This window comes from Neofelis nebulosa, chromosome 7 (genome assembly GCF_028018385.1).
Source record: "Neofelis nebulosa isolate mNeoNeb1 chromosome 7, mNeoNeb1.pri, whole genome shotgun sequence".
NCBI lineage: Eukaryota > Metazoa > Chordata > Mammalia > Carnivora > Felidae > Neofelis > Neofelis nebulosa.
In genome coordinates this window covers 54,698,933-54,724,984 of record NC_080788.1, presented here as the reverse complement: position 1 = coordinate 54,724,984, position 26,052 = coordinate 54,698,933, and the positions used below count along the sequence as shown (strand labels likewise).

The 26,052-nt window shown below is 38.4% G+C and overlaps 1 protein-coding gene across 21 annotated transcripts in view; it reads right to left on the bottom strand.

Moving 5' to 3' along the window:
* Nucleotides 1-26,052, bottom strand: part of ATP8B4 (ATPase phospholipid transporting 8B4 (putative)) — a 257,258-nt gene that overhangs the window by 90,466 nt on the left and 140,740 nt on the right. For 20 of the 21 annotated variants that reach the window (XR_009264158.1, XR_009264157.1, XM_058737764.1 and 17 more), the window contains 4 exons: nt 23,567-23,649; nt 14,083-14,241; nt 7,190-7,278; nt 4,394-4,590 (listed from right to left, as the gene is read on the bottom strand). Coding sequence is in view for 19 of the 21 variants with exons in the window: in XM_058737764.1 (XP_058593747.1) it covers nt 4,394-4,590; nt 7,190-7,278; nt 14,083-14,241; nt 23,567-23,649 (528 nt within the window). In the remaining 2 variants the exon portion in view is untranslated. The remainder of the gene's footprint in view (nt 1-4,393; nt 4,591-7,189; nt 7,279-14,082; nt 14,242-23,566; nt 23,650-26,052) is intronic. The other variant, XM_058737769.1, reaches the window with a different exon arrangement.

Here is a 26,052-nt window from a genome sequence, read left to right as displayed (position 1 = left end):
AAGTCTTTCCAGTAATTGAATTTTGAAAAGTACCTCTATTGATAAGGAGTTTTAGTTTTCATTTGCTTTGTTTTTCACATAGGTCCACATTACAGCTGGATAGATTTGCTACTGGACATTACATCTGTTCATTGATGACATACTTGTTTAAATTATTGTTAGCCTAATGGAAAGGTTTTTTTTTAATGTTAAAAGCTTTATCTAATGTTAACAAACTTTGCTTATGCCACAAAATCAGACATTGAGCTGAATTATCTTACTAAGATCTTCGCAGAATTATTCTTTTGGATTTTCTAGGTTTATAATCACATTGTCTATGCTCGTCCCTTCTAAGAGGGTTATTTCAGTTTCAGGTTCATGTCTTCCTTTGTTCCTTGATATTTCAGCTGCATGTCTTAGAACATTAGCAAGGACATCCAGACCAGTATCACAGAGTAATGACAATAGCAGTGACCCATGGCTTATTTCTGAACTTAATGGGAATTGAGCCTTGGTGTTCTCATCTGTCAAGTGAGAAAATTAACAGTGACTGATTACACTAACTCTTAACATTTGTCTCCCTGAAGACAAAAGATGATAGAAAAATCCTTTCTAGGCATTAAATTCTATGCTTCTAACATTTCCCTCTCTGAAAGTGGTATGGTGCTAGTTCATTTCCTAACTATTTAAAATTTTTTTTTTTTTCAACATTTTTTATTTATTTTTGGGACAGAGAGAAACTGAGCATGAACGGGGGAGGGGCAGAGAGAGAGGGAGACACAGAATCGGAAACAGGCTCCAGGCTCCGAGCCATCAGCCCAGAGCCTGACGCGGGGCTCGAACTCACAGACCGCGAGATCGTGACCTGGCTGAAGTCGGACGCTTAACCGACTGCGCCACCCAGGCGCCCCCATTTCCTAACTATTTAAATGGCAACACTTTTTTCACTTAAACTAAAAATTACTCTATGATTCTGTAGAACCATACAAAAGAAAAATAAGGCGTTTTCTGTATTCGTTTATGTAACTTACTGTTATAGCTGACCCATACATATCCACCACCGCACAAACATACTTCCCTGTAAATTCTCTGCTAGCTTTTCTACTTTACCTTTGTTTTCTTTATTCCATTCACTCAAAAAGCATTAGCACTTACAGTGGACCAGGAACAGTGCTTTATCTGTCATAAGCAGATGAATGAATGAATCCTGACCTTCTATTCCCTAATTTCACTAGTAAGGGCATTAAGACCTAGAAGTCAAGTGACTAACCCAAGGTCACACAAATAACTAACCACAGAGCCAAGACTAGACTTCAGACATTGGTAAAGCCAATGTAGACCTGACTCTAAAAATGGCATTATACAAGTAACTGTACAAACAATTTGAAGCTTTGATCTTTCTAAAAGTAAGATAGCTTCCTGAAAATTCAAAGCAAAATGAATGAAACAACATGTGATCCTTCTGTATTATAATACAAACCAATGGCAGTATTGTAAATTAATTTGAATTCTTGGATCTTAAAATAGTCTGTAGAGAGGAAGGGTGTCTTTTTTGTTTGGGAAAGAGGATTCAGGACAGTCATAGTGGAACATTCAGCTCTTTGTCTTATAATAGCAGGAAAAAGGAGACAAATGTTCATAATTAGCATAATCAAGCGCTTAGTGTTTTCTGCCTGAATGCTCAAAGAGCAGGGCTTAAGATTCCACCCATTCTGTGGCAAAACAGGCAACATAGAAATGAATTCCTATTGCTTTGGGAAAAACTTCCCAAAATTTAATTCCTTGGGAGTATGTGGCTGCATTTCTTAGGATGATGTATTTAAAAAACTGTAGCTGGGTATGTTTTAACACTACAGATAAACAAACTGACAGCATAGAAATATCCTACCAACATCAACATCCTTTGCTCACGTGGAATTGTTAACCGATCAAAGTAAATTCAGCACTTTTATCCTCAAGTGACCTATGGCACTAATTTATTCTTCATACCCATTCAAAAGCCTAAGGGAAGCTTTTGTAGAAGGTCTTCTCTCCAAACAGAAATACGCTGTTTTTGTAGATCTCGGTCTTTAGGATTGAGCAACCTGACATTCTTTCGAATGCTTTCCCCCTCCACATTGAGATCAGAAACACTGCTCTTGTATGATGAGAGGAAAGCTCACATTTACCTTCATAATTATTATGCCTTACCAACAGGTACAGAACTCTAGGCTCTTTTTTCTTTCTCTTGGGGTCTTTGCTGAGTAATAAACCAGACACAGCTTAGGGAGAGAAGAAAACCAGTGTACCAAGTGTCACAAGACTTGGGTTTGGATCTTGGTTCTGTCTTTAACCGGCCCCATGATCCCAAGCAAATCATCTCATTTATGAAAGAAGTTGGGCAATAACTACTTCATAAGGTTGTTGGGAGACATAAATAAAATAAAGTATATGGAGACACTTTATATAAAATACACAATGTTATCTAGGGTAAGGTAGTATTATTTGGAGCAGAAAGGAAGTAAGAAACCAATTATTTTAGTCCCACCATTTTCCTTAGCAGTTCATTGGCAAACTAAGGCACAGAGAAGCCAAGCGCTTTCTTCAAGGTCACACATGCCAAGATGATAACCTGGGTTTGGACTATTCCAACTGGGTTTCCTTTCCACCACTGCAGGGGACACATTAGAAAGAAAAGGAATGCTAACCTGGGAATTTAGCCTTGACCTCTAAAACACCAATATTTCAAATTATTAAATGAAAAATGCCAACACACTTCAAAGAAAGAGCATACACAGAATATACTTCCTTCATGAGGACATATGAAACTGCACATGTGCAGATGGTAAGCCACTATGAGCATTTATTGTTCATTTAGGACATAAAAGGAAAGCTATAAAAGCTGACCATAGCTCTTCTGGCAAAAAGCAGGATTTACTACAGACTTTATAATTGGATACAAGCATAAGAGGTCCTCAGAATCAAAGATGAGCCAGTAGGATACAGTTTAAATAGAGCCTGCTCTGACCACAGCTCCAGAAGGCCCAGAGCAATTTGTGGTGTTGTGGCCACATGCCACTACTTCAAGTCAATTTCCCACAAGTTGACATTTCAGTTTCCTGACTGCTATCCAAAACAAGGGTGGATTTTGTGCATTGAACTTCCCTTGCTTCATCATAGTTAGGATTTTGGAAAGAGAGAAAAAGAAGCTTGTAAAAATTAGTGGGGATTTAGAGCTGGTAATTTCTTGTATTGTTAAAATACTGGTGATGAGGAATGTCAAACAACCAAGTCTCATCTTGGCTCTAGTGTCTTTAGGATTATCTGTCTCAGTCTTGGTAGGATTAGGATTGGGGCGCCTGGGTGGCTCAGTCAGTTAAGTGTCTAACTCTTGATTTCAGCTCAGGTCATGATCTCATGATTCTTGAGTTTGAGCCCCGCATCAGGCTCTGCACTGAAAGCACAAAGTCTGCTTGGGATTCTCTCTCTCTGCACATGCCCCTCTCTAACTCTCAAAATAAATGAATAAACATTTTTTAAAAATCTCAGTTATACACTCTAGGGCCAACTCCTAAGCCTTATCAAATACACACACATACACACACAAAAATGTACATATATACATACATATAGAGGGGTGTGTGTGTGTGTGTGTGTGTGTGTGTGTGTGTATGGGGAAAGAGAGATCATTTTAGTTCTAATTTGTGGGTCCAAATCTAGAAATGATAAGTCCTGTTGCAGTGAGAACTAGGAGTCAGACTTCTTATTTAACAGTGGACAAGTACCACCCACTATATTTCAACTTCTTTATATTATAGTTACTAATAATAGGAAAAATTAACATTCATTAAGCTTTTACAATGTGTCAGACATTCTTTTAAGAGCTTTACAGTTTGTTTACTCTTTATACAATCCTATTAAGTAGAATATTGTCTTCTTTACTTTTAAAATGAGGAAACCAAGGCACTGGAAGGTGAAATAACTTGCCCAAGGTTATGGAGCTAGTGAGTGGTGGAACAGAATCTGAATCCAGGTATCTGGAGCCAGACTAGTAGCAGGGAAGCATCATCTCAACAGATCTCATCAAATAGTCTTCCACTTCTTACCCAATATCAACTCAATTCTAACTGATCAGGTTGCATGAGATTATATTGTAGTCCATTTATTCCAAAGAAAAACATTCCTAAGAAACCAGATCAAATCAAGAAGAAAATGAAATGCATTTATTATAATTTGAAAATACAAAAGTGAAGCAGATTAAACAGCTTAGTTGCCTCATTTGTAACAGCTGTAGCAGATCATAAGCAGTTAGAGCAAGACATCTACCTCACTGTGGTAATTTTAAAACAAACAAAAATGATTAGGCACAACATGATGATGCAGAACAAAGTCTTTTGACAAAGTGGCTTTTCTAAAGTATAAACTCTCATCTTACCTCACATATAATGAAATGGGCACAACTGTATTGAGAATAATAATATATGACCAGAATGTTAAGAATCCCGAGAACACAGAGTTCTTCTCTCCTTCATTCCAAAAGAGGAAAGTTCTGAATTGGTCCCCAACTTGATTCTCCCAGATTGAATTTCCTATTGCAAGAATAACTCCCATGCATACCAGAAACCCAAAAATCTGAAATGAGAATGGAAGTCTGGTTAAGGTTAATTTGAACACAAAACTAGTCACATCAACACAATCCAGTTACACTCCTAACTCCAAGAAATTGTCATTTGAAAAGCAAGTCATGCGAAGCTCTTCATACTTATCAATAATCGTACAAGTTTAATATTTTTATGTTTTACTTGACTAAATATTTTACATGCATTTTCTCACTTAATTCTTCCAGTGATTTTCTGATATAGGGACAATCTTTAGTCACACTTTGCTGGTCAAAACCAGAACAAAGTAAAACGGAAGCACTGAAAGATTATATAACTTGTCCATGGTCAAAAGCCAGTAACTTCACAACCTTGATTTGTGACAAGGGCATATATTTAGATGGCTTAGGAAGGCAGTATGTCCTGATTTCCCCTGGTCAGCCCCAGTTTGTATCTGTTATCCAGGCAGAATATTAATTGTGTTCCCTCCTTTCACTTGCAAAAGTGTCCTGTTTGAATGATAAGTTATACAGTCGCCTAAGGCATAAAAGCAAAAGGAAGAAAACGTCAGTGCTAAAGAACAACCTGAAGCCAGTCAAGTCTCTTGGCTACAGATCTAGCTGCACAATCCTTACTTAAGGCTAACAAGGAAAAGAAAGATTAATTAAAATACTGCATGCCATATATGTTTTCCTTTGGAGATTAAAAAAAAAAAAGTGAGAATCAACCTGAAAACTGTTAGCCAACTCTTACATTGTGATTAGTATCAGTATTAGGTAGAGCAGACATTTTGGAGGTATAGCAACTTTCAGAAAGAGAGCAAGGTCAGTTCCTTATGAGCCCAAATGCCAGCCTTGGAAAGGAAAGACACCAAATCAATGAATAAATGAATACGTAAGATCTGAGCTGAATATGGGGCTTTGAGAACTTTGCTCTACCAAGTTCATTCTGTGTTAGGAGCAGAGATCAGCCACTGATGGGAGGGGGAGTGTGAAGCTAGGGAACAGGAATGTATTTAACCTGCTATTTCCTTCTTCCTCTAAAAAAGGAATATTCAGGCATTCTAGAACTGCTTTCTTCTTTATTCATGAACAAGATAGACATTAAGACATTTATGTAGAAAGAGTATGGGGAAAACCCGATTTAAAGTGCATTAGAAAGCCATGTATTAGAGAAAAGTAGAGTTGTGAATTCCTGAAACCCTACCTGATACCTGTATCATGGTATCCTCTTTTCTTTCAATAATACTACCAATTAATTGAAGTAAATTACTTTAAGGGCATTAAAATTAGTACTATTTGGCATTTAGTGCTCTAACTTAGGATGGAATCAGCTTCTAATAATCTAATGGGGCATTCAATGTTCTAATATGAAAAGTTGGAACAGTCTCTCCTTCACAATCAGTAATTTTACTCTGTAAATACATATTTGTGTATGTGTGGTAGATACATATACAATCCCCACGCAAGCCCTAGAAGTGGGCTCAAGGCCATTTAAATAGAGAATTCTAGGAGGGGGCACAAGCTAAACATGTTCCCTTGGCCCCTGAGACTCTGCCCCAAGAGGATGAGTTTAATAGGAAGAAAGCCCAGGTCTGAGGATGATACCAAAAGTAAAGCACAAAGCAAGGTCAATATTTTGTGCCCAAAAAGAATTCACTTCCTTCTTTCCTTAGTCAGAGTCGCACTATCACATATCAGTTATGCAAATATTTACTGAACTCAAATTCTTTATAATTGTTTTTGAGTCTATGGAGGGGGGCGTAGTTCAAAGCCACTGTCCTCATATTTAAAGTCAATGTCCTTCAACTTAATTCCAATACAATGATGCAAAACAATATTACACAAAAAGTCAGAGAACAATCAGGTACCTAGCATCAGGTAGCACACAAGATCTACTGACAAAAGGGTAAAACACAAAGAATACTAGACTGTTTTTGGTAAATGGATGGAAAAGAAAATCATTTCAAAGGCACAGAAGAGAAAAAAATTCAGAGGAAAGAGATAATCCTGGGCTAAGGAGGTTTAGAAGCTTTCATGGAGGAGGAGAACTATGACCTGGGCCTTAGAAGATTCATAAGCAGAACCAGCTACACAAATTGGGGAGTTCAGTGCAAAATGAAAAGGCAGGACCCCCTTGTTCAAAGGTTATTGATAACCTTTGGATTTTTGGTAATTTCCACGTGGCAACAGCAGATCAATCATCCAAGTATTGAGGCCCTTCTGAGTGGAGAACCTGTAGAACTACAAAGATCGCACACCCATGAAGCCAGCTCCATCCATAAGCTAGGTGGAGAGGACATGAGCAAAGATAAGACAACAAAAAGACCCAAGTAACTTAAAAATTATGTTTTATTTTTTAAAAACAAATGCAGGTACTTGGAATATGGAGAACTTGCAAGACCATGAAGGCCTCCATAAGCACTGATCTACTTCTCATGAGAAACTCTACTGATGGTTGAGATATCATAATCTAGAAAGTAGAAGGCAATGTAACTGGGCCCCAAATGCAAAATATCCAAATAAAATTCCACAAAAAAAATAAATATTTATGAAAGAATTCCCAGCAAAATGTAAGAAATATATTAAGATACCAATGATACTGATTTGCCTAATTTTGTTTTAGTACCTTACCCATAGTACTAGAGTATTCATCAGTCTATCAATGCTTGTCCTCTTAAACTTTGTCTTACCACTGTTCTGCATTAATTTAGTGTCGGGACCTGCAAAAACAAAATTAAATAAAAACTTTAAAATGATTTGATGATTTATTATTATTATTATTATTTATCATGTCAAATGTTCCTGAAAGGAGAACAGTATTGTTTTCAAAATAATTTAACTTTTATTAAGGACAGGGACCAAAAAACATTGAGAACTCTGATCTTGATGGCTGGTGGTAGAACACTACTGGCTACCATCAACTTTTCTGCCTGATCTTTAGGTTAATGAGTGAGTCTCCTAAGAGGTATGAACGGGGAAGTGATGGTTATGTGGATGGAGAGAGTAAGTTTTGCTTCCCACCTTGCAATCAAGCTATGCATCTCCTTGTCTTATATCAGGATCTAGGTCTGAATCATCTTTAGGTCTCTTACACACCTAGCCCATAATTTTAGTCAATATAAGGTTAAATTTTTATTTGAAAATTTAATTAATATGAATAAATACAAAATTTAGTTTGGAAAGAAAAAAGAACAGGGGCCAATTAAGTTTTGTATAATTCTCAACTGGTTGCTTAACAACAACCCTGGAGACTGCAAGATAACTGGTCTCCCTCAAATAGGATAAATCCAGACAGAACTTGTGGCTTAAAAGTTTGAGAAATGCTATTTTTCAAAAAGCTGTGTATGGATGTGCATGTAGTTGAAGCAATGAAAGATAACAAAGTCAATCCAAGTAAGGAATAATTTGGAATGTTAAAAAGAATGTAGTAATAAACACAATTCAGAACACTGAGATCAAAAATGGAAAGTTAAAATAAGAAATGAAATTATAGGGGCACCTGGTGACTCAGTCAGTTGAGCATCTGACTCTTGATTTCAGCTCAGGTCATGATCTCACAGTTCCTGAGTTCAAGCCCCACTTCAGGCTCCATGCTAAGAGCATGCTAAGAGCATGCTAAGAGCATGGAGCCTGCTTGTGATTCTCTGTCTCCCTCTCTCTCTCTGCCCCTCCCTCGCTTTTCCCCCACTCTCTCTCAAAATAAACAAATAGACTTAAAAAAAAGAGAGTGAAATCAAATTCAGGATCTGTTTCCCAAAAAGATTTGTGGTGCCTTTTGGAGAAAGAGAATAACTCCAAATAATACATCATCAGGTTAAACTATTATTATATATTGCACACTGTGCATATGATACATACTTTCTGTAAGGGCAAGAATAATCTTAAATCTTATGTTAGATTTATTTCAGGTAAATACACTATCTCATGATATATTTACTAAGTGCCTTCTCAAGTAATTCTAAGAATCTTACTAACTGCTTTAGAAGTAGATAACTAGATGATTAACAAAGGAACATATTAGAATATATTACTAAGGGCATTCCTTGCATAAAAAGAAGATGCTAAATGGAAGTAAAGAAGCTTTAATTATACTGATTTCGCTAGTGTTCCTCTTCACGTGTTCTTCTCATTATTATCATCAATCCATGTAGCCATTTAATATAGCAGGAAAGTGGAACTGAAAGAACGAACAGAGGCACACATAAAATTTTATGCCATCCTAGAAGTCAGGGAAGAATGGGCACATCCTTAGAAGACTTTCTTTTACTTAAAAGACAAATAGCAGCAAAGATTGGGGTCCCATAAAATTCAGTTTTGAATTTGAAATCGTACCCCAGTGTCCTATTCCCAACTACTGTTGTGTAAAGGAGACCACCCACACTTTCTCAGAATAGTTTATTGAAATCATATGGACACTGAGGGTGGGAAGTATTTCTTGTACAGTAAAGATGACAATGAGCAAATAAAATTTGTGATTAGTAAAAGCTGAAATGCTGACAGAGCCAGTGTTGTGCTAAAAATTTACATTTCTTGGACACACACACACACAGAATAGCAGAGACTATACTTAATGGGTTTTTAAGCACTTATTGAAATATATCTACAGATGCTGATTTACACATCTCTTCTTCCCTCATAGTCACAGATCTTGAAAGAATTTTCTATACTCAACAGCCCCTGTTTCCTCATCTCCTACTAATTACTCAACCTAGTTTCAGATCTAGTGTTTTCAATATCCTCCATGCCTTTTCTGTACCTGTCAGCAGCCCTTGACATTGTTGACTATTCCAACCTTTTGAAACACACTCTTCTCTTAACCTCTGTGTCACAGTACTGTCCTGTTTTTCCTCCTACCTCTTCGTTCACTCCTTTGTCTTCCGTGATGCTCACTCTTTTCTATACAGCAACCAAACCTTGGGATTCTTTAAGACTCAGACAGAGCCCATCTTCTTTCTCAATCTACTTTCCCTGAGCCATCTCATCTAAGACCACAGCTCCAATGATCATTTGTAGACCAAATGTAAATTTCCAGCTCACACTGCTCCTCTGAGCTGTAAACCCATATATTTGTCTATATGGCATCTTCGCTAGATTCTTCTAAGGCCCTTCGGGCAGCCCTGGTCCAGCCCAGCTTGTGATATCCCTCAGAGTTCCTTATATCAGTGAATGGCACTGCTATCCATCCAATTGTGAAAGCTGAGGGAAGCCTAAGAGTCTAGTCTATGCCCATGACTTCCACTCTAGCCCAGAGTACCATCATCTCTCAAATGGACTATAGTAAAAGGCTAGTAACTGTGTCACCCTGCATCCACTCTTCCCCCAATTCGAATATTTTCCTCCCCAACCCCAATCATACACTCTTATAAGGACTTGCTATTTACCAACTTTACAAATACTGTAGGCAATAATCAGCTTTTCAAATTTAACACACACACACACACACACACACACACACACACACACACACATGCCATCTCTTTGAAAAACTTGCAATGGCTTCCCAATCCTCTTAGGATAAAGACCAAAATTCTAGATACAGATCTAGAATGTCCTGTCTGGTCCAGCTCCTATCCATATCTCCAGTCACATGTCTATCTTTATCCTCCATGTTCTCCATACTCCACACTGGCCTTCTTAAATTTTGTTTTTTCTTTTTTGTTTGTTTGTTTGTTTGTTAGTTTTACCTCACCATCCTTAGTCCTACCACAGGGCCTTTGTCCACAATGTGACTTTTAGCTAGCTTGCTCTTTCTTCTTCATATTCCTCCATTATATACTGTTATAAGTCCATGTTCTTTTCTTTCAGAGCACTTATCTCAGTTTGAGATTATATATTCATCACTACAATTATCTGAGATTAAGGTCTCTTTCTTCTACCAGAGTCAAAACCACAAGTGAATGGACTGCATTTGTTTTTGTTCACATTCTTTTTTAAAATGTTTATTTATTTATTTTGAGAGAGCACATACATGCACACACACACATACGAGCAGGGGAGGGGCAGAGAGGGAGAGAGAAACCCAAGCAGGCTCTGGGCACTGTCAGCACAGAGCCTGATGAGGGGCTCAACCTCATGAACTGTGAGATTATGTCCTGAGCCAAAATCAAGAGTCAGACACTTAACTGCTGAGACACCCAGGTGTCCCTTACATTCTCAATCATAACGAAAAAGTACAGTGCCTGCCACATAGTAGGCACTCAATGAATAACTATTTAATGAATTAATTTATTAAGTACCTGCTATGTTTTAGGCAATATGTATATGTGCTTTTCATCTATTATCTCAGCTAATGCTTAAAACAATCCAATGGGGCACTACGTGACTCAGTAGGTTAAGCATCTGGCTCTTGATTTCAGCTCAGGCCTTGATCTCAGGTTCGTAAGACTGAGCCTTGGAATATTCTCACTCTCTCTCTCTCTCTCTCTCTCTCTCTCTTTCCCTCTCTGCCCCTCTGCCATTCACTCATGAAAGAAAGAAAGAAAGAAAGAAAGAAAGAAAGAAAGAAAGAAAGAAAGAAAGAAAGAAAGAAAGAAGTTAAATAAATAAATAACCAAAACAAAACAAAACAATCCAATGAATGAGGTATTATTATCCTTATTTCACTAATAATGAAGTATTTAAGTAACTAGGATCAGAACCAGAGTTCAAAACCAGATATATCTAACTTAGAAGCTCTTGATCTTAGCCACTATTTTTAAAACTATATGAAATACTCCATTAATTCGTTAATTCACTGACTCATTCAATCAATGTTGTATTTAAGACTGACTCATTCAGATTCCAAACAGGAAATAGATGACGCACTGAACAAGGATAATTGGAGAAAATTTTTTTTATAAAGGGACTCTTTACAAAAGTGTGGGAGGGGGTATAGAGTAAGCAAAAGGTTAATGCAGTAACCAAAGACTTAGTAACAATCAAGAGGTTCCTCTAAGCCAGGGGGAAGGGTGAGTGAGGGGAGGGAGTGGTAACTGGACTCTAAAGGACAATATAGAGTTTGCAGCCTTAAGAAAGACAAACTTTATGCTGAGGGTCCCAGTCAAGCTGAAGTGACCACACAGGGAGGAAGTTTGGGGAAATAAATACCTTGACCTCAGTGTTCTTTCTCCCTTTGATCTCTTCCCGAGATCCTTCCTTAACTAGAAGCCAAAATTCAAGGAAACCTATTTGGGGAAACCATACAAGTCAGCCTCCCAAGGCAGAAAGAAGAGTGGGAAAGGTGAGAGTAGATCTGGAGGAGCAAATGGAAGACATCCAATGCAAAAATCTACTATGCACCAAATGGTGCTAACTCCTATGGATTCCTTAAATGACTAAGACTCCTACAACTCAGAAACAAGACTTCCTCCTCTCTTGAGTGAAAGAAAAACTATTAACAGAAAGGCATGACCTAGCTGTTAATGCATATTAAACCCCCGTAAATTATAGATTTGTAAAGCAAACCATGTCTGCATCAACTATATTCCTTACACAATCCCTAGTGATAGGTGCAACCAGGGTAATAAAGAAAGAATAGTTAATAATTCACTTTGGATAACTTTCATAAGATCTAAGTGTTCAGCTGGAACTCATTCCCCAAATTAGATATCTTAAGATTCAGGGTTATGAAAGACTCATCTGTTCAAATCTGACATTGATGAAACCAACCATTCCCAGCCTGTCACTGTTCTAGTTAAGCTTCCTCTTAACATTTGCACCCAGACTCAAGTCAATGCAGGCATTCTCTGCTTTACAAATATCTGCCTCATGAAGGTCCAGTGAACATCCAGTCCATATCACAAAAGAAGAGGATATTCCCTGCTTCTGCCTGCCAAGATCCAAAGGACAGTACCCACTCCCAATTCTCAGTCTATGGAGCAGGCAGTGCATTTGGAATTGAAGCTAGAAGGAAGAAGCAGGGAAGGAAGAAAACTAACATTTATCAAGCATCCTCTTCCACATGCATTGTCTCGCTGAGCCTTTAGAGTGACACTAATGTACTCATTATCTCCATGTTACAGCTGAAGGAACTAAAGTTTAGGAAGTTTAAGTAACCAAGGCTTAACATCCTACAGCTGGTAAACAAATCTGAACCTAGCTCTGTCCAGTCCAAATTCTGTGAGCTCTTTATTATACCTGCTTCGAGGGAGACCTGTTCAACTTACTACCCCTCTTTCTCCTAGGTATGCACATTTTCCCATAGAGCAAACCTTATGGAGGAAAACTTGGCTTCTGAGTGGCTCACAGCAGCTGTCCTAGCATAACATGCTGTAGCTGAACCATAGCTCAGTCATTCCAAACAAGTTCACAAGAATGCAAACAAAATGTTGGGCTATAGCCCATTCCTAGGATAAAGCTCCTCAATTTCTATGATGACAGGAAGCAGACCAGAAGGGTCCTTCCCATGAAAGGACCTTCAAGAAGTCTCCCCTTCATTGTGTGGGAAGATAAAGGAAGGTTGATATATAAGCCTCTTTTTTCAATGCAAGAGAGATGCAAATAAGAAAATATGTGGTCACAGGTTTATTCCCCTGACTAATGAATGAAAGCATCTAATGAGAGAATTATGAAAGCAGATTCATCCCCAGATAAAAGAACATATACTGCCATATTTCTAGGGATTTCTCAAGTCCGTACAATGGCAATACCCCAAGCAGCAAAAGCCTTACTAAAATCCACAGCTGAAAGTATTTAGGAGGAATTGGGAGGCCTTTTCCAGGTTTGGAACACTTTTGAGTCTTTAATAAACATTTGTTGTTGTTGAGGAAAGTCAGTTAAGAAAAACATTCCAGTTTTGATTGCACATAGTCAACAGACCCAAAAACACGTCTTATTTCGGTGTCATAATAAACAGGATTTTTAAAAATCCAGGGCTGGCAACTGATGCCATGAGTACAATTTGAGTGGCTTTATGTAGTGGAGCTACTGTAAGCTCCCTTAGCAGGAGAATGCCACCTTGGGCCTGTAGAGATAAAGGAGAGATGCAGAAAGTGGCCAGCAGGAAGAGTAAGAGGCACTTCCCCTCCCTCACTGCCTCCATCATGTAGTCTTTCCAGGACCCACTGCCTGCTGACAAATAATAGAAGAAGCTACAGAGTATAAACAGAAATGATTGCAGTATCTCCAAGAAACCTTTTCCAAAAGGATTACCTGACCTTTGCAAACTACAAAATTAACAGCAGAGAGGGGTGGGGGGCTTTGTTTCATCTACTTCCCCCACTTTAAAGTTGATTAATACACACAAGGATGGGCATGACTGAGGTGAAGATAAAGAAAGAAAAATTAAACATTGGGGATCTAGCACCCGCCAAGCAATGAGGGCCCAAGCACCCCTTAAGAACAAGATCATGATGTCAGTGGCTGCTCACACAGGGGGGCCACCCAGACTATTTCCAGAGCAGTGATGCTGTCCTCTGCCGTCAACCCAGAGCAGCACCTTGTGTGGAACAGATGCACCATGCTCATCCAACCTGGAGAGATGCAGACTGCCCATGCATACCTCAGGAAGGACTCCCCCATAGCCAACTCTGGGCAGTCATCTGTACCTGCAAATATAACCATTCCGAAACACCAGCTGGTGTTTCTCAGGATGCAGCCCCTCAGGATTATCTTCTCATTGTTGAGGGAGTGCTTGCTGTCCTTCCAAGAGAGAACTCCTGTGAATTTATCTAATTTGTTGTTAGGCGCCTCACAGACAACAGTCCCTGTAAAAAAAAACAAAAACAAAACTTGTTTATGACTCACCTCAAACTCTCTTTGGAAGTCCACAGTACTGTGTTACCACCCTGCTTCTAATACACAGGATATTTTTCCTTTTTTTAGACAGTGCAATGTTATGTACACAAGATTGTACTAGAAAAAACAAGCTTGACGGGGGCGGGAGGCGAGGTGAGGGGGCGGGAGGCGAGGTGAGGGGGCGGGAGGCGAGGTGAGGAGGCGGGGCGATGAATACAAAGATGGAAATCTATTAAGTGTTTTTAACACAGCTTTCCACATTGTTCAAATAGCAATAGAAACCTTGAGATCCATGGGTTGTTTTTTTTTTCCTTACATAAAAATCATTTACCTGTACTTCTAGTTTGTAACAATGATTTCTGAAAAGATAAAGCAGGGACTGTCCTAAAGGTCTTTCTTACACTCTTTTTACTTACTGTGAACTTTTACAGAGGTTAAGATGGCATACTTCAGTTTCACAACCAAAGTCAATCAGGCCTTTCTAGGCTCAGAATTTCGGGGGTCCTACTATATCCCCCCACCAAGAAACCTGGGCCTTGTTTGCCACATGTGCCTGAGAATGCATGTGATTCTTTTCAGCTGTTGTAGGTTTCTTATCTTGATTAGATGCAGAGTTCTGGGGCCTCTCAAAGCCACCATATAACTTGTCCCAACCTGACCAGAATATGTTTCCAGTTGTTGTTTTTTTTTTTACTTCCAGGCCTATTCCAAACCAAGGGTATGCCCATTCCAAATCAATAAATCAATTCGTTCCATTATTTCAGTAAGAAAATACACTTTCAGGGTTGGGGTTCTTTTGACAGAAAAAGAAACCAGAAATAATCTTGTATGGACCTTTTCACAAAATACAACTATTAGATTAAATGCATTTGCACTGCAAACTGCTGGGGTTAAACTTCAATAAGTAATGAGTACCAAGACTTGAAAGACAGAGGGAGAGAGGGCAAAAAGGGAAAGGAATTAAAAAGAGAGGTGGTGGGGAGATCCAAACAGGGCTCAAACCCAAGTCGGCAGTGAGATTAGCACCTCTCAAGAACAATAAAAATACACGTGTTTAATCAAAGCCAAAGGGAACATACAAAGTGGCATTTGGAAAATACAAAAGGAAGTCTTCAGCACTGACTGGAGAGAAAGGAGACCAGCCCAGCCTACAGAGCCTCTGTAGTTCTCTGTCACACCACTCACCCAGCACCTGAACCTAGAGGCTTCTTACACAGACACCCTTCCTTCCTATGATGATAACTTTTGCTTTTAAAACTCTTAGAGGTGACAGCAGCCAGTTTTCACATGGCCTGATGACTCCTGGCCAACCAGATTACTAACATTGGATCTTGCATGAAAAACAAAAAAATAAACAAAAAACAGAAAGGAGAGAGGGCCTCAGGGCCTAAGGACTGCTTTTTCCAAACTCCTTTTTCCTTTCCCCAGTTATAACAAAGGTGCTGCCTAAATAGCCCCCACTTGGGCATTCACTAGCGGCTTCCTGGACATCCACCACTTATCGAGAGTACTGGCAGGATGATTTGGGTGAGGTTAAATAACCTGCACAAAGTCATTTTTTATACAAAGGGAAGTGGCTAAATTCTGGTTGCTCCCATTATGGCCTATCACTGATATTAAAAAGTAAATTAAAGTTGATTTCAACTGGCCCAAGTTGTTTGGACAATTATGTTGTGGAAGAGGGGACTTTTTCTAAATTCTAAGAATTCAAAGTCTTTTCCTCTTGACCAATAATTTTCATTCCTAAATTTTATAGAACTTTGAATTGAGTATCGCCAGCAAAACTTGCATAAAATATTGGGTTGATAGCAACCCTTAAAGCTTATTCCAGTTTCTTGACCCAAGACTCAATTTCTCAAGTCTTCAAAGTTGGCCACCAAAAAAACATAAATAAATAAAAATGTGTTTTGGGCAAAAACAACATGATACACAGTCCCTGCCAATAGAAATATAAAAAACAGGCTCATTTGATCATTTTTATTGTCGCAAGCAAAGACTGACATGGAGACAAATACAGCCTTGAACATGTTGGCTCACTCCTCCCTGGCCCCAAGGCTCTTCCAACTTCTGGCCTGACACCAAGGGTGTGGTTCTAGACAGGAACAGGCAGTAAGGCCAAGGGGTTCTGCCTTGGTTCTTGGAGGCCAACCTCCAATTCAGCCTTTCTCAAAGAGTGTGGTCCTACTGATTTAAGTACTAAATACAGAGCCTGGTCAAAACAAAGTGGTGGGAACAAAGCCAAAGTACATTTTCTTTTTTTTCTTTTTTGTCTTCAGAAGTACTCAGCTTCCCCTTTCTTAGCCTTGTTAGCATAAAACAAAAGCTTCCAAACTTTTTCTTCCCTTTTCCAAAAAAGGGTAAATAGTTTCCTCTCAAGAGAGCACTGTATTCACGTCGTATCCCCATAGCCTACCATACTGCCTACATAATAAGATCTTAGTGCGTATTTGTTGTAGAGATGGAAAAAAATTTCCTATGGTTTCCAAAGAGAAGGTGGGAATTGAGATGGGTGCTAGAGTAGATTTAAGATGAATGAAAGAAGTGGATTTATTTCCATGGTGATAATGATAAAAGAGGAGTGGAAGACCTAGGAGGCTAGCCACCATCATGGGCTTAGGTTGACCTAACTCTAACAAGATACAAACATATCTGAGAACTCTAGGCGGGGAAAGGGGGAACCTTAAAGCACATCAGAAGCAAACAAATAGGTACCCTAGCCATAAAGCATAATAAAGACTAAGGAAAAACTTTAGGACCCTTCTTCCTTTTGCTAATAGTACTGGAAAAGAGTTGGAGGCAGTAAACAGTCAGTTAGACAATGAACGAGAAAACAATTTAGGAAAAATAGTATTTTTTTCTCAGATGGTTATTCACTATAAACATGTTTAGAGCACAAAGTCATCTTTAATGCGCAATTAAACAACTGGGACAAAGATCATGTCAATGAGGAGATAGAAATATAATCAGACTAGCTAGTTTTATGTTTTCCCCTCTGAGGAGAACAGATATGAAAGCAGATAGCAATTCACCCAGTTCACAGTCACACAGAAATATTCTAGGTCCATCCTAGACAAAATCCACAAGATTTTATTCTCACCCTTCCTCAGGACTCTAAATTTAGTCATCTGGGTTGTTGGTTAATAACCAACCTAATAACTTTTTTTACCTAAAGCATTTACCTCCAAATGGAAATCTATAGTTTATCATGAAAATGGAAGTCAATACCCAATATTCCATGATTCTCCAGAGAAGTTGGCTTTCGTGATATATATTATTATTAGCATTATTTCTTGATTATCTGCACTGCAACTCTTTAATAAGACAAATTATCTACTGAGTAAGACATCATCATTGCTGTTAAAGAGTTTCTCCAGCCAAGAGTTTCTCAGAGTTTAGGAGACTGACCATTAATTGTTGCCCTGATGATGTGATAAATTTTTTTTTCTTAGAAAGAAGAGTGTCACCTTCCTATTTTCTAAAGCCTCTTCATTCTTCTAACTTCAAGCCTCAGCCACCCATCATCACTACCATAATAGCCATATCAATACCAGCAGTAAAAAGGGAAGCTGTTCTTCTTGCCTTTAGATGGAATATATGTCTCCTACAATCATATCAGTATGCTGTTGGGCTGTGCCTCTGTCCAGGTGAATGGGAAACTATCTGGTAAGTAAAAAGTCATAAGATGTTGACCAAGCCTTTTTTTTTTTTTTAATTTTTTTTTTTTCAACGTTTATTTATTTTTTTTGGGACAGAGAGAGACAGAGCATGAATGGGGGAGGGACAGAGAGAGAGGGAGACACAGAATCAGAAACAGGCTCCAGGCTCCGAGCCATCAGCCCAGAGCCTGACGCGGGGCTCGAACTCACGGACCGTGAGATCGTGACCTGGCTGAAGTCGGACGCTTACCCGACTGCGCCACCCAGGCGCCCCAAGCCTTTTTTTTTTTAACAAAAAAGAGATGTTTGTTTTTGTGTATTTTAATTACACACATGCTATTCTTTATAAAGGACCATAAAATACACCAAGATTCCTGAGATAAAGAGTCAACCTTTCCCTGGTTCGGAACTCAGTATTAACAGTCATACAAAATATGTAAACTTGTCATAAACTGCAAAAAAACAGATCTCAGTCCAGTCAGTAACAATATGCAACAGATTCTTAAACACATTTGCACAATTTATATCCAGCACTTTCCCCAAGGCATAAAAATGTCCAGTCTACAAATGTATAACTGAAAACTATCTCCAGCTACTTATTTATAAAAAGCTTTTCAAGTCCCGTAAAACTTTAACATGAAAAATCAAGGCCTGCTCTATTTTTAGACTTGTTACAATATTAGATCAACTTATTTATTTTTCCTTACAAAATTTAACAGACTATTTATCAATTATTTTCTGATGTTAGAAATGTATAAAAACATTTATATAAAAATTTTTTAAATAAATAGATTTACCTACCAAAACCCAAAACACTGTCTTGTATGTACTGGTCTCTATATTTAGCCAACTCTTCTATAAACTCTTGTCAGGGATCCTGACATTCAAGATCACTGAGAGCATTGCTGCTTTTTAAAAATATGATGATGTCATCTGAGTCCTAGGTATACTTGATCTCTGGTAATTAATTTTGTGCCTTTCAATTTAGAGTATTCTTAAAATTTATTTCTTATCCTGATCAGGAGCTAGGTTGTCATGCTAATTCCCCTACTTCTCCAATGCTGACTTTCTGCTTGTAGTTCACAGCCTCTTGTGGCCTTCCATAAAATAGGCTTTGCCAGCAGTCTTGGGCTCATATTCTGGCTCCTCCACTTAGTAACCATGTGCCATTGGGAAAATTATTCAATTTTTCTGAATCTCAAATTCCTTGCCCATAAATTAGAGGCAGTAATAATCTCTTCCTCTCAAGGCTATAAGGATTTAATAAGATAATGTGTACAGTTACTTAGCACAATGCCTGGTATATAGTGAGTGTGTTTATGTGTCAACAACATGCTTAAGGCCTGCGAACTGTAGGACTTTTGCCAAACTAAATTTGGCTCATTCTTTGGGAATGAGCACTTGTTCAAATGTCTTCCCTGCCGGGCTATCAGCTCTGTGAAAGCAAGGCCTAGGTCTGATTTATTAACCACTGTATCTGCAGGCTTAGGAAGCCCCTGGTCATTGTGTTAAATGTATTTTTTACTGAGTAAATGGACAGATGACTGAGTGAATAAATGAAAGAATGAATGAAAGTTTCATGCCATGCCCAAGGAGGTTACTAGCAAGACACTGTCCTCGGGTTTAGGTGCAAAAGTGAGGAGGCAGGAAGACTTATGAGGGATATCCTAAGGCCCTAGCCATCTCAGTTTTGAGTCTTGGTGTCCCCCATGAGGACTTCTCTAGGAATATGAGTGGGAAACTCAGGTCTCCAAATACTTGGAAGATGTGCACTTACGATTCAAAAACAAAAAACTGTAGTTTGGTGCTAGAGAAAGTATTTTGGCAAAGTCTCAGAAGAAAAACCACACAGTAACTAGAAGCAAAAATAACACCATACCCAGATTTGCCCAGAAGTCACAAGCTAAAAGATATACTTAGCACAGACAGAGAGCATGGGAAAGGGCGTGCCTCACATGTCTGTGTCATCTATTAGACCATGCCACAGCTAGGCAGGGCACTTCCAAATGTACACTATGTTGATATCATGCTTTTAGTTTAAACTAAAGGATGCAATATGTGGTTTCACTTCCCACGACTCAAGGAAGGTTTTTCTAGTCATCAGAGGAAAACCTGAAATCTAGTGATAAACCATTATGACAACGGTGAATAAAGACAAAAAAAGAGGAGGGGCTAAAGAAAGGAATGGAGGAGAAAAGGTATCAAAGGAAACTAGATAATATATGTGGAGATATCCTCTAATCCTACACACTTCCCACTGCATCTTGTGCCTAGGAGATGCTTAATAAATGGATCTCATTACTTAATTAATATGGAGAGAGCAATGAAAACAGAATCGGTGAAGAATTACAGAAAATGAGATAACGTATGCTGGGAGACAGCACATGTAAGCTAACACAAAGGGTGGAAGAGGAAGATGGAAATAGATTAGTAAGAAATGGAGGGAAGGGAGGAGAGAAACAGGTAGAGAAATGTGTGCTTATAGTATAGAGGGTTCGAATATGTGTGTCAGAGGCAGGGAAAGACTGAAATGAAAATGTCTTAACTAGGGTTTGGAAAGAATGGAGTAGAGGAAAAGTTGAAGGCTTTAAGAAAGCAAGAGCTTTAATGGGAAGGATTTAGTGTTTATTAACTATCCCAACACTTTCAAAGACTTTCCATACCACATCTTGCATCACCTTTCTGGTCTTTAAATGTGGCTGCTAACAGGGAAAATATAATTTGTATATTGTGTCTAGTTTATTTCCCCTTAATCCCTCTAGTTATTCCAAGATGCTTTCTTGGAAATAGGAAATCATATTTTAATATAAAGTTCAATTCAAAATATTGCCTTAAACTTTAAGGTAGATTGAAATTCAACACAAAATTCAAGAACAAAAGAGTAAATTCAACAGAAATCTGGTCCTTAGTTCAGTTCTAAACTGAAAAGTGACCACAGTTTAAGTATAAATGATTTCTAAATAGAGAGGTCTGTGTTGCCTTTGAGAAAACAATTATGTTAAAGATTTGATGAGTTACTTATGCTCCATGAAGCAAATTCAAGCCACATCTAGTATGTAATAATTATTCATGTACTTTAAAAACAAATTGTATGAAATATTTTTAAAAACTGTTTTCATAAAGAGGCAAGTCCCTTAACCTTTCAGGATACCCCAGCTATATGAAAGAAACTATTTTAGGTGAGGAAATGTCTTCTGGCTTCAGCCCGAGCAGCACCACTTTTATTGACTTAAATGTGGTGCCTATGTGTTAAATTTTGTTTGAAAAACTATTCTGAGATGAAGACCTTATAAAATCACCACAACAGATAAGCCCTCTCTCAGCCACCTGCCCTCTAGGAGCAGGGTACCCAGCACTCTTGCTTCATCCCTCAAGTTCCCATCAGGAAGTTTCTACCTCACCCCATTCTTCCACCCACCATTCCCAATCACTTGACCTTAGGCCCTTCCTTTGCCTTCCCCTGTCTTTCTGGGGCCTCATGTTGATCCTGCCCCCCATTTCTGGCATTTGCAACCATTTATTCATGCACTGAACAAGTATTTATCTAGCACCTATTATGTGCAAGGCATTGTTCTAGGAACTTGGCATATAACTGAGCAAAACAAAGATCCCCATGTGGCTTACACTGCAGCAAGCAGAGATGAACAATAAATAATAAACAGAAAATAAATAAGTTATAGAGTATGCCAGATGGTGATATGTGCTATGAGAAAAAGAAAAAGCCAAACAGGGTAGAAGAGATAGAGAGTAAGAGGAGTCATACTCTGACTGAGAAGGAGGATTCTTGGCCCCATTCCTACAGTTGCATGTAAGAAATCAACCTAATCCAGCCTGGCCCTTGATGCACTATCCTGGCCTTGACCTATGATCAGAATTCTTGGAGGGTATGGTAAAGACAGCACTCAACAAATGTATCTGCTTGTTATTTCCCAGCCTCCCTTGCATTTGGGCCAGGCCCATGTGACTCACACTGGTCAACAAAATGTGAAAGGAAGAAGCAGTTAAAAGTCAGTGTGTCCTTGCTTTAGTGTGGTGACCTTAGAGGCCATTAGTCTAGGCACCATGGCTATAAGATGGAAAAGGCCGCCTGACCTACATCAGAATGTGACATGCACAAGAAAAAACTTTTACTGTTTACACCGCTAAGATTTCTTAGTGTCTGAACTGAATCACAGTATGAAAAAAGTGAAGTGGGCAATTATAACAATAATTTTCTGCTTTTTTATGGTAAAGAAGACTAAAAAGCAGGAATGTTTACCTCCTCATAGATTGATAGAGGAATAAAGGTACAATTCTGCCAGGAAAGAAATGAGTAATGGTAAATTATATTTAGGTTGCCCTTTTAGGACTCCATAAATATTCTATGAAATATTTTAAGCAAGTATTTTGATTCAGGAAAAGAATTTACTTTCCTTGGATTCAAAGAACAGTAAATTTTCATTGAAAAAATTACTTAGTAGAAAATGTATAATTTGTTTTACTCCAATCAAAGTATTTCTTGGGCCATTTAAAGTTTCCTGGCTATTCCCCCGACTTAAATCTCAAACTGGAGGAATATTTTTTTCTATAAGCATTTATTGTAACAGCACACATTTAATAGAGATGAAAATATTAACAGCCTCTAGACAGAGTTTATAAGCAAATGCAAAGTATAGGCAATATAAACTCTAAGCGGTGCACTGGGGAAATTTGACAATTTAAAATTCACCAGTGCTTTAACTCATAGGATCATGCTAGGACGCCTGACCACATTTTCCTTTAAATAGACTCCAAAGAAAATATTTGGAAGACAGTCTCAAAATCAAAGATTCATTAATAAATAAAACCAGTCTATATGGAAATATTTGTGTTCAAGGACAGACATACAAATGTGTAAAGCAAGAGACCACTGAACCCAAAGATTCTCCCATAGCCTATTCTGGTGCCTATAGCCCTACTGTTAATGGTTCTTTCCTTTTACTCTTGAAGGATTTTGTTTCTCTGTGACAACTTTAACAGAAAATAACAAGACATAGGTGGAACAGAACAGGCAGAGGAGATGGTTTCCCATGCTGAGAAGAAGGGACTGGGTTGAGTGGTGTGAAAGTTGTGATAAGGAAACCATGGTCTCAAAGAGCAACAGCTGACCGACTTATTAATAAATCAGGATTTTCTTCCTGAACACCTACTACCTTTAAGACATTATGTCAGGCACTATGCAAGATACAGAAATATATGAGGCTGGATTATTTTCTTGGCAAACTTTGCAGTCTAGTATTTGGTCTTTGTCATGGAGCCAAAGAATAGATGAATGGTTAGACCTAGAGCTAGAAGTACAAGTATGGCTTGTGTTCATCCACAGCAAATCTGCACAGGACCCCAGGGAGGCCAAGGTCAGGCAAGGGAAGGGTATTGTGGGACTAAAGGGAATGAGATCTACAGAAGAGGAAACAAGGATGAAATGAACAATGAACTAATAAAGCCATTCTCCCCTTGGTAAACATTTTTACTCTTTTGCATGAGATTACAGGCTTTGATGCCTGCAGAATTTTATGTCCTTCCACCAAGTAAAAAGAAACATGAATTAAATTTCAGATAATTATTTCATTACATTACTTTTTGGTTTTGTGATTTGTGTTTGTCTGTTTTAAACACTTACCATCAAACTTTGCAAGTCTGCTAATATCTGCTCCAAGTTCTGAGGTAACTGATAGTGCATGGCGGACTTTCAGGTTCGTTTCCCTATGAAATTAATTGACACAACATGAATTTTTACATGGAACAGCCCAATAGCATCTTACATAAAGTAATCACGCGGGTGCAGCACATGCAAAACCCAACGTAAGAGATTCAAGAAACTCCCTTCAAATGTCATTCACACCTCTCACAATGTCTCAGTAAAGTGGACAGGGCTTTGCATGCTCCCGAGAGTTGGCATTCCACCCATGGCACATCTGCATAACAACACAGTAATCTCTTTTGTTATTTGAAAGAACAGAGTACATAATAAATATGGTTTCATTCGAACCTACTCAGACATCATGCATGAGTTACAAAACACATTAGGAATGGGAACACAGTTGCCAAATAAAGGAGGCCAGTATCACTCTGGAGTCTACTATCTACATGAGAATTTTACTTGTGAAAGATGGTCATGGCTAATTTCACAGTAGCTGCAATTTAAATGGGAAGGGGAATATAGCTTTCTGCCCTGTGGAGAATCAAGCCCAAAATCCCAGAAGTCTGGAATCATACAACCAGACAGGAACTCAGCAGGTCGTAGTGAGCTGGTCATCTTCTTTCAGGCAGAACCACAGATACATTGGACAGATGGCCCTGTGGTCCTCATAAAATGACCAGTTGTGAAGATTCTATGGCCATTACTCACATCTCGCATGTAAGGGCTTGACATGCTGGTTTTCTCACTGAGTTCAACCTAGTTTTCTTCTACTGTAGCTTAACATCATTGGTCAGAGTTCTTTTGTGGAAATGTTTAGTAGTGAGTTCACTCAGTCAGCAAATACTGATTGAATACATACCATAGTCACCCATGAGATTCAGTGCTGCCCCACAAGGGTTACTGTTCTCTTGAGGGAAAGAAGTGGTAGGTAAAAAGCAAATATCACCATTTGGAATGACAAACCATGAAATAACTGAATTCAGAGAACCAAGAAGCAGGTACCTGAGAGGGCATTTAATCTAAAATTTCCATAAAGGAGTTTCACAATGATACGACAGCATGAAACCAATTCAAGGAGTACCCCCTTGGTGAAATAGCTTTCTGTAGGAGACACTAAGTTGGATATATAATTGCAGTTACCTTGTTTAAAACTAATCTCATGGCTCAGTCTTTGCCAAATCTATCAACTCCTAAGAGGCAGAAATGAGTAGGGGTTGAGATACTCAAGAAGAACTTCAAACTGAGGTAGAAATTGAGCTGGGCTTGAAGAACAAGAGTGAGATAATGGCATTGAGGCCAAAGGGCCAATGTGCCCATCGTTTAAGCAAACTTATATTAGGCAGTGGCACCAGTTAAGCAAGACAGCCATCGTTCCTTAACCTAGCTCTACACAATGTGTCATTCATCAAGGTTTATCATCTTTTTAAGCTACTTCCTCAGAATTCTCTCCAGCATCTCACGTCCATCTTCAGATGTGTAAACTAAAAGGGAAAAGTAATCCCCAAGACTCCTAATTACTAGTGTTGTGTCATGCCATAGTCTTCTTCCTATGCCTCAGTATCTTGGCTTCAAACTTCAAAATGACTTTCAGCATAAGAAATAATACACAAAGATCCTGCATACCCTTTCCTTAGTTTCCCCAACAGCAACATTTTGCAAAACTGTATCACGGTGTCACAATATCACAATGGACACCAATACAGTCAAGATGGGGAACACTGACATCACATATAGCCACACACACTTCCCTGCCTCCTCCAACCATTAATCAGTGGTCCCTTTCTATCATTTTGCCAATTCAAGAATGCTACATAAATGGACCTTTGGGATGTGACCTTTTGGGATTGGCTTTTTTACTCATCATAATTCTCTGAAGATTTATCCATGTTGTTGAATGCATCAATAGCATTCCTTTTTATTGCTCAATAGTGTTCTACGGTATGGATATACCACAGTTTGTTCAACCTGTTGAAGGATATCTACGTTGTTTCTAATTTTTGGATGTTACACATAAAGCTGCCATAAACATTTGTGTACGAGTTTTTGTGTACCTTAAGTCTTTATTTCCATGGTATAAATGTACAGGAGTGAAATTACTGGGTTGTCTGGTAGTTGCATGTTTAGCTTTTTAAGAAACTGCCAAACTATTTTCCAGAGTGATTGTAGTATTTTACATTCCCATCAGCAATATGTGAGTGATCATGTTTCTCTAAATCCTTGCCAGCATTTGGAGCTGTCACTATTTTTAATTTTAGCCATTCTGATAGGTATGTACTGACATCTCATTGTGGTTTTAATTTTAATGTCCCAAAGGGCTAATGATGTTGAACATCTTTTTATGTGCTTATTGGCCATCTGTATGTCATCTCTGGTGAAATGTCCCTTCATATCATTTGCTAATTTACTAATTAGATTGTTTTCTTAATATTGAGTTTTCAGCATTTTTCAAATATTCAAGATAAAAA